General features: G+C 41.1%; 1 protein-coding gene across 1 annotated transcript; it reads left to right on the top strand.

Annotated features, from left to right (window-relative positions):
* The first annotated feature begins 30 nt into the window (after window positions 1-30).
* Window positions 31-4,024, top strand: atp5f1d (ATP synthase F1 subunit delta). The gene is made up of 5 exons (XM_088314160.1): window positions 31-281; window positions 1,750-1,903; window positions 2,014-2,102; window positions 3,243-3,377; window positions 3,904-4,024. Exons 1-4 carry the CDS (start codon window positions 165-167, stop codon window positions 3,363-3,365), a joined length of 483 nt encoding a protein of 160 aa, XP_088170286.1. The 5' UTR covers window positions 31-164; the 3' UTR covers window positions 3,366-3,377; window positions 3,904-4,024.
* Window positions 4,025-14,433: the final 10,409 nt, after the last annotated feature.

Raw genomic sequence — 14,433 nt, 5'->3', positions numbered from 1 at the left:
CATCCTAAAGACTACATTTCCCAGCACAGTTGCGCTGCCGCAAAGCCTAGTGGGTAGGTTAGCAACGTCCTTGTCCACCAAGCGCACACCGACTGTCTGTTTGCAAGGGATTTGGGGGGTCTCTGTCAGTCATTGCTACTTGAACTAAGTCCGAATTTTCCAACATGATGGCAGCAAGATTTCTCCGCCGTTCCCTCCCCGCCCTCAGGCAAGCGCGCTGCTACGCCGAGGCTGCCAGCGGTGCCCCGCAGATGTCCTTCACTTTTGCCTCTCCGACTCAGGTAGCCGCAGCGTTGGAGATGCTAGCCGGGCCTAGCTAGCGAGCTAACGCCTTGCTCAATATCAGTTTAAAATGCATTGTCAAACTTTGTTAAAAATCATTCGACTTCACACAATTTTAATGCCTTGTCGGAGTTCGGCTTCATCGGTTCTTATTGTACAATTTGCAGCGCTAGAAATGTGTTAGCCTTACGGAGTTTAGTGAAGCTCGCTGCCATTCATTTATAGTTGACGTGCTATGTAACTTATTGCAACCTCGTTATCTATTTTTATGTGCGTGTGTAAATGTCATACCTACTATCTTACACGATTTTTAAAATTATATGTGTTAACTGAACTCCGACTGACTTTTGTCATGATAGCGCTCTAACCTTGAGTTGCACTCAATGGACACTTTTTATGGAATGTCACCATTGAAACGACAGCAATGGTATCGAACTGCATTGCAGGTATTCTAGGTGAGGGACTATGCAACCACGTATAAAGGGAAAAAAAGGCACTCTCCATCTGCATTTACAATTTTAGTAATCCCTAACTATACCCCAAAGCTATCTCAAATCACTGAAATATCATTTCAAACTCATTCTTTAACAATACAAATAAAAAAAATACTGTCTTCCAGAAGATATTTCTTTTAAATGTCCTGTGTTGCTTCTTACATATCATTGGCTCCATTCCAATATATTTAATTTGCGCAATGATATGTAGGTACTCTCATTTATGAAAATATGTAGTTAAAAAACGAGTGAAATGGTGGACTACTGGTTTGCACGATGTCCTCACAGTGCAGAGGTGCCGGGTTCGATTGCAGCTCCGGCCTTCCTGTGTGGAGTTTGATGTTGTCCCCGTGCCTGCGTGGATTTTCTCTGGTTACTCCCGTTTCGTCCCTCATTCCAAATACATGCGTGGTCGGTTGATTGAACACTCTAAATTGGCCCGAGGTGTGATTGTGAGTGTGAATGTTTTTCTGTGTGTGCCCTGCGATTGGCTTGCAACCAGTTCAGAATGTACCCCGCCTACTGCTACTACTACAGCTGGTATAGGCTCCAACACGCCTGCGACCCTTGTGAGGAGAAGCGGCTCAGATGATGGATGTATATTGCAATTATCTTTTGTTGGGCCTTTATTGGAAGCATTTAGCGGTTAACCGTTTTTGACTTCCACCACTGCCAATAGCAATCTGGATCTTTTTCTGCATCATCTTCAGATGTTTACCAATCTGGCGAGCCTCCTGACCTTCTTGTAGGTTCTTTAGTGGAATCTTCTTCAGTTTAGAAGGAGCAGAGCTTTTTGGGTGGCATCTGCAGCTGCGGAAAAAAGGGCACAAAAATATGCATATAGGCGTGACGTTTTAGTCTTTATGCAGGAAAATAAGGTCATTAGTTAGTTCATGAGTTGGCAAAGGTTTACTTTTGGTAAACAGCTCCCACATGGACAATAACTTTTATGATATTCATGTCGTATTTGCAGGTGTTCTTCAAAGAGGCCAGCGTGAAGCAGGTGGACGTGCCCACACTCACTGGGGCGTTTGGTATCCTCCCCGCCCACGTGCCCACCTTGCAGGTGCTCCGACCCGGCGTTGTCACGGTCTTCAATGACGATGGCTCCGCGGTGAAATACTTCGGTAGGGGGCACATGGCGTTTAACAGATTACTCAATCACATTTGAATGCGTTATAATGTATATATTTTTGGGAGGGGCTCATCAATACATTCCCCCTGATATGTCACCTAGTGAGCAGTGGATCCGTAACTGTCAACGCCGATTCTTCAGTGCAGCTGCTAGCTGAGGAGGCCGTACCATTGGACCAGCTGGATGTGTCTGTGAGTTAAAAAAGATTGAGACCATTTATATGTGGCGCAAAATTGTTGTCGTAAATGTGTTGTTATAGTGTCGAGAAATACTGCAGATGAAGCTGTACAGTCCTAAGTGAATAACTCTGCTTGTTTCCAGTAAAAAAGGAAGTTCAGTGCAAGCAAGTCAATTTCTTTTATGGATTTGGTTTGTTTTAATGAGATTTGAAAGATGGGGTTGTCCTCATCTACAGTACGATGTTGAGGGGTTCATCATTTCAGGGGTTTACTCCAGGATGTGCTCTTTGACGGCAGAGCGCATTCTTTGAACACGTGCAAGATTTCCAATTACCTCCCGTTTTGATCCGCCGAGCCGTCGGTGATGACCCGTCCGGTTGTCCTCGCAGTTGAACTTGCCCGTTTAAATGTCAGGCTTGTTAATGCGCCACCGCGCTCTCAACGCCGCCCCGTTTTTGACCTTGGGCAATGCCAAAGTCAACTTGACTCCAAAGGACTAAATGAGCTTTTTCTTTTTTCTTTTTCAACCCCTAGCCCCATCTTCTAGTCTGCGGCAACAATGCGCACAAGGCCACGCTGCTAATAAGGAGGGAAAGGTCATTCACTGTTGAGCTATAGCAGATGTGTCAAATCCCCACTGGGAGACCTTTAACTTCCAGCCATGTTTGGCATTTCTACTTTCTAATCGCCACTGTGATAAATTGAGCTTTCGGAGCAAATGCGGCAGTTCAGATTTTTCTCCGGCCGACTTCCGTCAGGAGTCTCCTTCCGCGTGGTTTTGCTCTGTCTCGGTTTGAAGGTGATTGGTTGCACAAATTATCTTTGTGTGACTGCTGTCAAGATTTGCTTTTATTTTTGAGGGATAGCTATTCTTTCATAGATATTCCTGTTAAATGTGAATGTGAATAAAGTATAGCCTTGTCAAATCTTATCCCATTATATACAAATGTAATCATCCTGGACTGACCCGTACCCTTACTTGTTGTTCTCATCTACTTTATATTTTATATATATTGAAGGTGTGGGTTGACTAAAGAATGCCGCACATTTTTTTATTTCAACTCAGCACTTGGTGTCAGTATTGAGTCATAAAAGTTGTCAGTTGTCTAAAGGTTGTCGCCTTTCATCTTCATGTTTCTTGTTCTTCCACAGGCTGCCAAGGCCAACCTGGAGAAGGCTCAGGCTGACCTGGCCAGTACGTCCGATGAAGTGGCGAGGGCAGAGGTTCAAGTCAGCATAGATGCCAACGAGGCCATCGTCAAGGCGTTGGAGTAGACCTCCCCTGCGGTACGGCCCAACGTCAGTTCATTTGTGTACGAGAGGCTACGTTAAAAAGTTAATACAAGGAGGCGCTTGTTCCCCTCAGTTGTTGCGTTAGTTTGCTAGCATGTCTCGTTCGGTTCTGATGGGGTGTGGTTTTCAGATTTTGACCGGGTCAATAGAGAAGAATGGAGCAAAGTTGATACAGTACAGTGACAGTGATTAAACTTAGTAAGGCGCGTAAATGTACTCGAGTACGTCTCGTACAAGTCATTCCCGCTTTTTCAGCCTTCCATTGATTACTTGTGGTGAGATTGTTGGCGCTGTCGCCTCAGATTCTTATTCTGCATCCAAATCTGAAGTTCAGCAGTTCACCATGACGACCATGTCAACAAGCCTAATGGCTGTCACTTATTGCCGTTTGGAGTCTTATTTGACCCGTCAGAGAGATCCAACGAAGTGGCTCACGAGATATTTGACAGCTAATCAATAATCACTCGATTTTTATGTTCATCACAACTCAGACTTTTTCTTTTTTTCTTTGCACTTCCAGGTTACCTTAGCTCTTTTTTTTTCGGGGTGGAACGCACTTTCGGCTTCTCCAGCTGCCCTGTGGATTCCATGCTTGCTTTGTACAGTGGTCGGAAAACTCAAAATAAATTTATTTGGAATTATCTGGTGACCTTTGCCTGCTTGTTTTTATTCAACTTGATCCGCCATTGCTTTTAAAGTAGTTGCTGTGTGGCCTCTTGGTGGCAGCATATAGCAGCTTAATGGGAAGAAAGCAAGTACTGTACTGTGACGGATCATCTGATTATTATTTAACTGCCCTTTTAAACATCCCTTCAAGGGAATAGCGCACCACTACAACCACTTTGAGATGAAATAACACATCTGTTTATGAGCGATGATGACCCTCAAGGTTTTGCTCATCAAGCCGGAAAAAGACATCCATTACTGCAATACACTGGGACTGTTCTCCTGTTTCATAACCAACTTGAAGCTCCAGTCCCTTCATTCACGTGCTGGATTGAAACCAGTTTGTTTCGAATCTCAAAACTCTCGAGGCCTTTAAACACGTCGGAGCGTGCAAAGAAAGCATTTTCATTTTCTTTTATTAACGTCCAAACACTCTGAGGCCTAATGCAAAGCGTAGGCTTCCCGCTTCCTTGCAAATCCATAAAGGCAATATTATTTTAAATCACAACACGGACCTGCGGGCCAATGTCTCACATCAGAAATAAAAATAACTAGCTGTCGACAGCTGTTGGACCCATCCGTTTGGAGGCTTTCATCAAAATTTTCAATCTGCTTGGCCGCTTGAGTAACACTTCAGAGAGGCTGGATGAAACTTGCATTAGAAGCAACTAGGGGGTGTTGATGAGTTTAGAAAGCAGAGGTGCAAAAATTTTAATGCCGTCATTTGCTTCAGCAGTTATCCACAATCGTTTACCTACAGTCAGTCAGCCCAGACCACTGAAAGGCGAAAAACCTGGGGGGTTGGGGGGGCTCCACCTTGACTAGCATGCGGACAGATAAAACCAATGTCTTCTTTTAAAGTACACTATAAAAAATGATGTGTTGAATTTACACAATTTTATTTCATCAAGTGGTTGCACAAAATCAAATCTGGATCCAGATGTTTGTTTCAAGTAAGCTGTATATCTACTTGCCTCTTCATGAAACCACTTGAACTAAAATTGTGTAAATTCAACAAAAACTTTTTTCAGTGTACGTGTTACACATGAAACTTTATTTTCTGCCTTGTGAGAGAGAACACTTCCCTTTCCCCCCCCCTCAGTTACTGAAAATTTCAGAGGCTCGAGAGGATGACATCAGCTGTTTTCAGGGCGGCAAATGTCACCCTTCGCACCTTTTTTTCCCCTCAGTGTCCTTTTTTCCTAAAAAAAAAAAAACCTTCTACAATGTCTGATGCACCCATGATGATTTCCAGCCACGAAGTGGAAAACATTTAAACATCATGACCAGAACCCGCCCCCTTCGTCTAACTTGATCACGTGTCATCAGACTGGATGACTCCAGTCACTTAATTTTGTAAGACATTCCTAATCATTTCTTTTTTAGTCTTGATAAGTCATGGGACGCATTTTACATGCCTCGCTAATCGCCACTGACATTTCGATCCTCGTGTTAATGATCATTCATGCAGCCGATAGCACAGCACAACTGTTTGTTCGCCCACCACTATTCTGAAAAGAAACAGACACTCTAATTGGGGGATGATTACGAACGTTTTAAATAAAACAGGAAGAGAAGATTCACCCATAGAAAGTGTATTTTCACACAGTGGCCGGCGGCTTTTATTTAGGCCTACTCAACTGGAAATGGGCCAGACAGTTAGTTCTACATCCTATTTTTAGAAGATTATTAAACAACGTTAGATATTGATAGCATCAGTGAAATTGTTTGGTTTCTTTGTTGAAACATGAAATTTGGTCCGCATGTCTTATCATCAAAAAAAAGTCTTTTGAGATGAGTGGCTGCAAACATGCGGGAAGTCTGCCGTTTTAGTGTAAAGGGGCCATTTTAAAAAAGCATTTTGACCATTCTCAGGGCTCTTCTTGATAAATACTAGTTTTATAGATAAATCATATTGGCAACTTTGCCTTTACAATGGCGATGGTAGCCTAGCTAAAAATTTATTCGCGTTGGAAATTGTCGTGACCCCGAGTATACAGATAGTTTAATTCTATTAATAGAAAAACAGGAAGTCTGGTATTTTGATTTGAAGCATCTATTTTCAGAATTCTTTTCAGGCAAACATAATATATAAAAAAAAAATCGACACTAGCAATAAAGGAACAAGGTGACTTGTATATATATCCTCTGCAAAAAACGTCTAATTTTGCTGTAGCTTTCTGAACACCTTTGTCTGTCTCCTACATGTACTTATTATACTGCCCCCAGGTGGCCAAACTGCGCACACCAGAAGGAGCAGCACAATATCCATTGAATTGAAGCAAAACATGGCAAAAAAAAAATGTCATCGCTCTATGTTTTTATATCGATTAAAATTATAGAGGTCTATTTATTAAAAACACATTCCAAACAGTTTTTATGTGGGAAGGCTGGAATGCATTAAAAAATCATTTGGGAAAGTTTATTTGAGTTTAAATTAAGTTGGCACAGTCTTCTTTTGAACTCAAATTAAACAAACAAAATAAATACGTGATGTAAACAAATAACATGGAATCAAAATAAATAATAAACCTGGCGTTTGTTTATTTTGTTGTTTGAATCAAACTTTGTTAGGATAGTGGAACCTTTTTTTACATGGGTTGAAAATGTATTATGAAAAATGAAATATATTAAGAGCATGAATTTTGCTTGTTTGAATATATTTTTTCCAACTATGAAATAGCATTTTTGTCATTAATCTGCTTAGGATGTGCATGGGCCAATGTGGCCCCCACAGTAGCACTGATGAAAAATTGTGACCCCCCCCTCCAGCATTAAAGTTGACCATCCCTGCTTGATGTCACATCAGTTAATTCACATTTTCTGATGCCAACTATTCAAATGGATCATTTCTATTTCCAATCGGAAATATCAGAGCCACACAAAGACACCTCCAACAACTTTCTTTACTCAATAAATATGGTCAAGCACAGCTCAGTGCGTATAAAGGTGCGAAATGAGGTATGAGAGGCGTCCGGAGAGCAGTCTGATTGGAGTTGCGACCTTTTTGTTGGATACTTTGTTGCAGACTCTCTCCGTCAGCTGTCAGCTCCTTGCGTGCAGCCTGGCGGTGGGAGGAAGGTCGTGACACCAGCCTCCCACCACTCTGCCCTATCATGTGCCATCCGTCCCTCCGTTACCGCATCCCCCCCCAACCCCCACCTGCGTAACACAAACAACCCACCCACCCGTCCATCCACCAACCGTGCATTCAGACACTTGCCTCCACACAGCATGTTCCAGCCAGGTAGCAGTGCTACAAATAGCAAAAGTGTGGGCATTTGGAGGGGGGGGGGTGGATTCTAAAGCCTGCAGTAAAAAGGTTGAGATAATCCGCTTTTTTTTTTGCAGACACGCAGGTACCAACGCTTCCCTATCACAGATGCCGTGGTCACTATCACGTTGCCCACCTCCACTGTGCCACATTTATACATTTTACATGTGTTTTTGTTTATATGACAAACAAAAGCTGTTGTTGTTCCCGGCATATTGTCTCAGTGAACCTCGTTCACACCCTTGTAGCACCTTAACAATGTAGCGCCATTAGTTGTTCCGCCACCTCTCTGCAAGCAGCCTTGGCACGCAAGTGAAGCTTGCACGAGTGACAAAAAAAGCATCCAAGCAAGTTTGCTTTGGATGGAAAATATTCATTTCAGGTCACAATATAGGTATCACGTGCACACAAAAGGCTAATTCATGATCATGAATGCTAATTACTTGTCGACAAAATGTTTTTTAACATGTGCACAAAATAGTTATAAAGTGCAAATAAAATATTCATATATGGCAAATGAAATAATTTTAAAGTGTACATGAAAGAAGGTCAACATAAGATGAGCACACAAAATACAATTTATGTCGACCGAATAATTATAATGTGCGCACCAAATACAAATTTATGGCAATGAAAAATGTATAAAGTATGCATAAAATACAAATTTATGTTGAGAAAATAACTAACATGTACAAGAAATATTAATTAGTGCCTACAAAATAGCTATAACGTGCGCACAAAATACAATGTCATGGAGGCTCAATAATTAGAAGGTACTGGTATGCACACAATACTAATTTATTTCTGTAAAAAAAATAAATCTGAAATGTCATAGCTATAAATAACACATGGGAAAATCTAGATTGTGCAAACTTTTATAGGTCAAACTTAAAAACAAAACTCTCAAAAACCTGATGTGCCAGAAAAAAAAAGTAATGACATTTTTGAAATCACGTCAAAAACACGTTTAGTGATTTGTGATTAAAATGTGCTGTTGACCGATGATATAATTTGCACGTTGTCATTTTTTACATGAGCACATATTGTGACGGTTTTCGCTTGATTAGCTGGTAATTTTCGCTGGTTTGCTGATTAAAATGAACATACAAATGCGCCCTATGTAATCATCAGCGCCAAACATTTTTGATTTGAGATCCCTACCAATCCGTCAACATTTGAGGATTGAGTGTATTTGATGAAATTTTGTGCCGCCATCTTGTGTCAAAATCAATTTCATTTTGCATTTCACTGCGTAAAGTCGGTCCCATAATGCACTGTGATGAAAACAAACTTATAGACGTCATGTGTCCTTCGACCACGTCTTGTGTCGACATCAGTCGGGTTCTTCAGCCAGTTTGAGGAAGATTCCATTTGAATTACGACTAGTGTTTTGTGTTTGTGTTTTCTACCCTTGAAATAAGTTTGTGTGTCTGCGTGTGTGAACAACGTGTAATATGTGTCTTTTCCCTGTAGCTGCTGACAAAGGAGATTGCACTTGTTTAGCATTCCAACAGGAGGTGTCACATGCTTTAGGCCTCTGAAGAGTTCACCAGCAGGGTGGGACCAAAATTGTCCATGGCTGTGTACGTGCGAGTGTGTGTATGTGTGTGTGAGAGCATATAAAGACAAATACCATGCCAGCAAGAAGAGGTTTAAGATAGGAGTGCCGTGCTTTCCAGTCAGAGAAGGCCAAACCACACATGCACGCACACGCACGCGTACGCATACTGACGCTCGTCTTTGAGCGCCAACGGCGGATCTCCGATTATATTTAGCCGAGGCTGGCGAACAGGTTCGCTCCAAGTCGCAGCTTTTCACGCTCGATGCTTACCAAAATGTGCCACCTGTGCGTCAGTGTTGGCCTTGACGTCACCGTGCGCTAGGGCTGGGCGATATGACTTATGACCACTCATCTGCCTACATCCGATCTAACCGGCCTCAATGCAGCGCTACGGCACGGAACATTTACGCGTCACGAAAATAGAGTCCTTACTCTTCACCTTTACACACAAGGCATAATTTGTTTGAAATCTTAATGGTGTGTAAAATTGTAAATGTAAAATTAAGAAAATAAACAAATGCTATTTGAAAAATGGCAAAACAAGAAAAAAAAAAAATTTACCTGGTTGCATATTTGCATGGCCACTGGTAATTGTCTCATTTACTGTATTTATATACATGGATTTTTAAAGATGGATTGGCCCAAAACAAAAGCGTATGAAACAGAGTAAAAGAGTCTGTTGCTTTTTTCAGGTGTGTTGGAGGAGTTAGACATGTAAAACATACAGAAAAGGGGCCCTCGAGGACCAGAGTCGGTGACCCCTGCTCTAGTCGTATGCCAAAGTCGAGTTCACATGTGTTAAAGTGCCATACAATGTCCCTAACAATTTTAGGTTTGGCTTTCAGAATTGCACTGCATGATATAATATAAATAACCCGTAATTCCGGTGCCAGTTGCTGAAACAACAAGTTGATCTGTCTGGGCGCACCGCACACACGCCTATACACACACTCACGCGCAAAGTTCACTTGATTTGTTGATTTCTTAATGACACAGTAAGCATGTGATGTCATCGCTGCAGGCTTGTTTTGTTGTGTTTCGCATTCACACACTTTAACTGCAACAGCCCAAAAACAGAAGTGTTGTGGCATAAATAGTAGGCCTTAAGCACCTCCTGATTTGCTTTAACAGCATTGAAAGATATTTTTTTGATTGTAGATGATCAGTTGATGTAAGATGCAGCATGTGACTTTTCAAGGAAAGGATCTTTTAAAATGAATCCTTTGAGTATTAGTAACATTCTCAATAAAAGTAGGACAGGGGCATCCAAAGTCAAAACCGGTGGCCATTTGCAGTCATTCTCAGCGCACTGAATCAATCGCAATGGGATTATTCTGGTTGTCAAAGTCAATTCTGAATTTTTTATTTTTTTTTTTTTAAAACAACACAGTTCTAAAAAATGACTTGTAAATGTATTGAAGGTAAAAGTTAAATACAACTGAACTGCTCTTGACAAATGTACTGGATTTCAAGTGAAAAAGCTAAAGCCACTGTAACATTTAATTCAGTGATAGTGTCACCGTCCACTAGAGGGAGCCCACGTGCCAGCAGTGATCCACATACCACACTTTGAGAACCACTAAAAGCCATTCGCAAAACAAACAAACTCAAGTGAAATAAACCAGAATTTGCTGTAAGCCACTCACTGTTTGACAGCAGATAATGTTTTGAACTTTCAAACGTCAATGAGTAGACATTATTTATGCACACTTCCCTTGAGGTGGCAGGTGCTAATGTGCTCCCCTTTGACCTTCAGCAGTCCAGCTAATCCCTCAGCGCCGGGTGAGGCTACTGTGAAAGGTCACCCCCGATCCAAGCTCCGCCTGCAGGTCTGCCAATTGCTGTATGCTCAAACAATTTGTGGACTTCAAATAAAGCAACCTGGTAAAATGTCACTAGAAAGTAGAAGACAATACTTAATGGAGGTTCACTAACACACTGTGAAAGATTTCATGAATGTATTTTTTATTTTTTATCATTTTTACGGAAGTGCATTGCAGCCATGCTAGAAAACGTTTTTTTCATTAGTTTGGTGCGTTAGATTTTTCTGGTGAGGCGCCAATACGCTCCTGTAAATTATTGATTACATCTGACAAAAAAAATTAACATTTTTATTTTTTTATGTATTTTTTTTGTAATGACTTAGTCTGTCTGTGTTTAAAATTGGGAAATTTGGAGGTAATTAGGATGAAAGATTAACACAAGTTTAAATTTTTGAATTGAACAAAATGACAAAATGACTCTATATATATATATATATATATATATATATATATATATATATATATATATATATATATACATATATACATATTTTCCTTTCCTATTCTATTCTAAAATTGTAAACATTTTTGACAGAGCTTTGTCATTTGGACATACTGATAAAGTAATTTGAACATATTTGGTAAAGTCGTTCGAACGTATTCATAAAGTCATTTGAACGTGTTAGGTAAAGTCGCTCTAATGTATTGGTAAAATGTAGTTTAAATTTATTTCAGTCCAACTATTTTTCTTTACAATCTTTTATGTACAACACTCTTTAACTGAGTCATTATTAAAATTCAGTTCCCTTCTCATCTATATTTAAACCTAATCTACATGTTCAAACTGTGACTGAAGCTACAGTAGGTTACAAATAAAATTGACATTATTTTCTTTTTTTAATAGACTATAACATCTGTTTCTACTACTCTACTGTATTTTATGTTGGTCATGATCTTGACAGTTTTGAGGTGGTTTTGGCTTATAAAGTTGCCTAGCCACTGATTTAAGATGTGGACACACCAAATTTAACTTTCGCCCCTTACTTTACCCTTCCCCTCGCGCTGCAATCGTTTTGTAACGTCAAACAATAGCGTCTGTGTTAATGATGACATTTTGCGTGCGGTGCTCGGGTTCAGAGCGGGCCAGACATCTTGTGAATGCCGCCAGTGACAGATTACGCGATGGGAGCCCAGAGAGGTGGGATTGTTCCATTACTGCAAATAGAAAGCCAATGTGCGACTCGGAAAAGGTCAGAGAGTCTGATATAAAGGCACCCCGTACATGTGGTAACTATGTAAGGTCATCATATTAAGATTAAAAAAAGGCATCGCGCGTGTTTCCCGCTCAGAGTTTCTGCATGCTAACATTTGCTAACTTGCGCAATACTCGGGGTCGTAGCGAATGTCACGGCGATGCTAGAGGAAAGGTCAGTGGGCCAGAGATATCATGGTCAATACATCACCACCATGCAGGAGAACTTTTTTTTCCCACCCAAATAAAAAGAATAAACCAAGTAACATGAAGTCAACTCACTTTATTTGTTTTGCTGGGCCGGATAAATTGATCCTAGGATTTTGAGAAGACCCACTGATCTTTCCATGAGGAAGTAAATCGATCGTTCATGCTGCAATGCAGGAAACTGGGAAACTTTATGCCTCCTATTAGGAGAAGTGCAACGAAACATCACTTGTTTTGGAGTTTTGCTTATGGCAGTCATCAGCTGACTGTGTTTTTTTTTTGTTTTTGTTTGAACCCTTCACATTTTCTACATGCAAGCTGTCTTGGTTGCATCAGAAGAAAATTATCTTCTGATTGCTTCAGGAAATCCCTGTTCTGTTATGGAAATTTACCAGAGCTGCCTGCTATGTGTGATCAAAGAATAATGTCTTTGGATGCGGTGAAGCAGCATGTGGCTCACTGCCCAAGAGTATTTTTGAAGGTGTTGTTCCGAGGAAATAATTGTTTTCTGTCTGTGGTCAAGTGTGGCTCATATAATGAGGAAAGCTCCTTCAATGTTAATTGGTTGAGTTTCTTTTTGTATTTTATTGATTGGTTGATTTTTTTTTTTTACATTATCTTCAATTCAAGTTTATTGTCATGTAAAAATGTGCACGGTTTGCTGGGCTCGACCCCAGCTTACTCGTGACCCTCGTGAGGACAAGAACAAGATTGGATGGATGGAAATTCAACTTTGAGCATGAGTGGCATTGCAGCAGAACTCTGGCCGTGACTCACTTTTGGTGTGTACTATTCCTCCCATGCGTTGTAAATATTTAACTAGGGCTCATCGTTGGCATTCTGTTTACACTCTAAGCCTTTCTCGGAAGTGGCGGCGGATTTTCTCCAAGCGTGCTTTGGCTGTTATCGCTGTCATTTTTCCACAAACGACCGTGCTCGGCTGAGAGTACACTGACCTCTCGTTCGAGCACAACAACAGCGGCGGGGGTAAAGGGAAGTGGGCAAGGAATGGATGACGTCACCAATTGGTGCTATTTCGGGAATAGGGAGAAGGGCCCCCCCCCTATCCCCACCCCGCCCGCCGCTCACACTCCTCTCAGGCAAGGGTGAGGGTGGCTGATGTGGAAACTCCATGTTGACCTTCTGGAGAGGGGCTGCGGGGATTGGTGCGGAAAAGTAGGGGGATCGGAATTTCGAGAGAGAGAAAAAAAACAACTCATTAGGCAAAAAGTGACGAGAGAGTTATAAAAGAGACGAGGAGGGCGGGTCAAGATGGAATTAGCCTGCAGCTTTGGCTAACCCGATGGGGGAGGGTTCGTGGGCAGGGAGTGTGTTTGCGTGTGCGTGCGTGTGTGTGTTTTCAACTGCGTGGGAGGAGGAGGAGGAACAGTGCGATTTGGCAATTCCTAATTTTGCTTCTTGCACCAACAAAGGAAATGCCTGCATCTGGTGTTCATCACTGTTTACTGCACACACACGCGCACACGCACACGCACACAGACACTCACGCACAATTTCCTCGATGTGCATAGGTGGCAAAAACTACTCAGACTTTGTACTTAAGTGGAAGTGCAGATACTTGTGTAAAATAATACTCCGGTAAAAGTAGAAGTCCTGATTCATCTCCTTTACTTAAAGGGAAAGTCAACTTGAAAATATTCTTTATAATAATTTGTTCTATGCACACGTTTCTGATTGATATTGCATTTTTGAAATATGAATTAAGTAGCTAAATTAATGTTTTTTTTATCCATTTCAAATGGCCATTTTGCAACTGTCTGTCAGCAGAAAATGACATCACAGCTGCTCAGGTGACGAGCAATCAAGACTCACCTGTTTTCTGAGTTTGGTCCTGTGATGTTCGCCAGCTGAGCCATGATTGGTCGTTTCCTGAGCAACTGTGGTGTCATCTTCCGTCGACAGCAAGTAGCAAAATGGCCGCTCTCTGAAATGGATCGAATAAATTTGCTGCTTAAGTCATATTCCACAAAGGCAATATTAATCAAAATACTGTGTTTAGACTAATGGAGCTGAATAGAACATACTGTAAAAAAAACTTTGGAGTTGACTCCTATAGGTTATTTTGTTTAAATGTGCTAACTCTGAAATCAAATTAAGTACAAGCACAAGTGAGTTTTTACGGTCAGTTATGTTTTTTGAAAAGTTGGCACAACAACAAAAAACACCTCTGCACACAAAGGTTTCCCTCTTATTAACTTCAAAAAAATAATTTTCTAAATTCTGACAGGATCATCAGGACATGCACTGACATGTCCTGCATAGGCAAAAAAATTCACCATGGATCGCAACTACAAAAAATAATACAT

This window comes from Idiotropiscis lumnitzeri, chromosome 13 (genome assembly GCF_059441095.1).
Source record: "Idiotropiscis lumnitzeri isolate Australia: NSW breed Sydney's pygmy pipehorse chromosome 13, RoL_Ilum_1.0, whole genome shotgun sequence".
Classification (NCBI taxonomy): domain Eukaryota; kingdom Metazoa; phylum Chordata; class Actinopteri; order Syngnathiformes; family Syngnathidae; genus Idiotropiscis; species Idiotropiscis lumnitzeri.
The sequence above is the reverse complement of the archived record's forward strand: the minus strand, read 5'-3'. Positions and strand labels throughout refer to the sequence as shown.

Bases quoted from the DNA above. Each gene is read 5' to 3' on its own strand.
- atp5f1d (XM_088314160.1), top strand. From the start codon at position 165: ATGATGGCAGCAAGATTTCTCCGCCGTTCCCTCCCCGCCCTCAGGCAA. The intron at 1,904-2,013 runs GTAGGGGGCACA...TATGTCACCTAG, and splicing joins CTCCGCGGTGAAATACTTCG to TGAGCAGTGGATCCGTAACT. The intron at 2,103-3,242 runs GTGAGTTAAAAA...GTTCTTCCACAG, and splicing joins TGGACCAGCTGGATGTGTCT to GCTGCCAAGGCCAACCTGGA.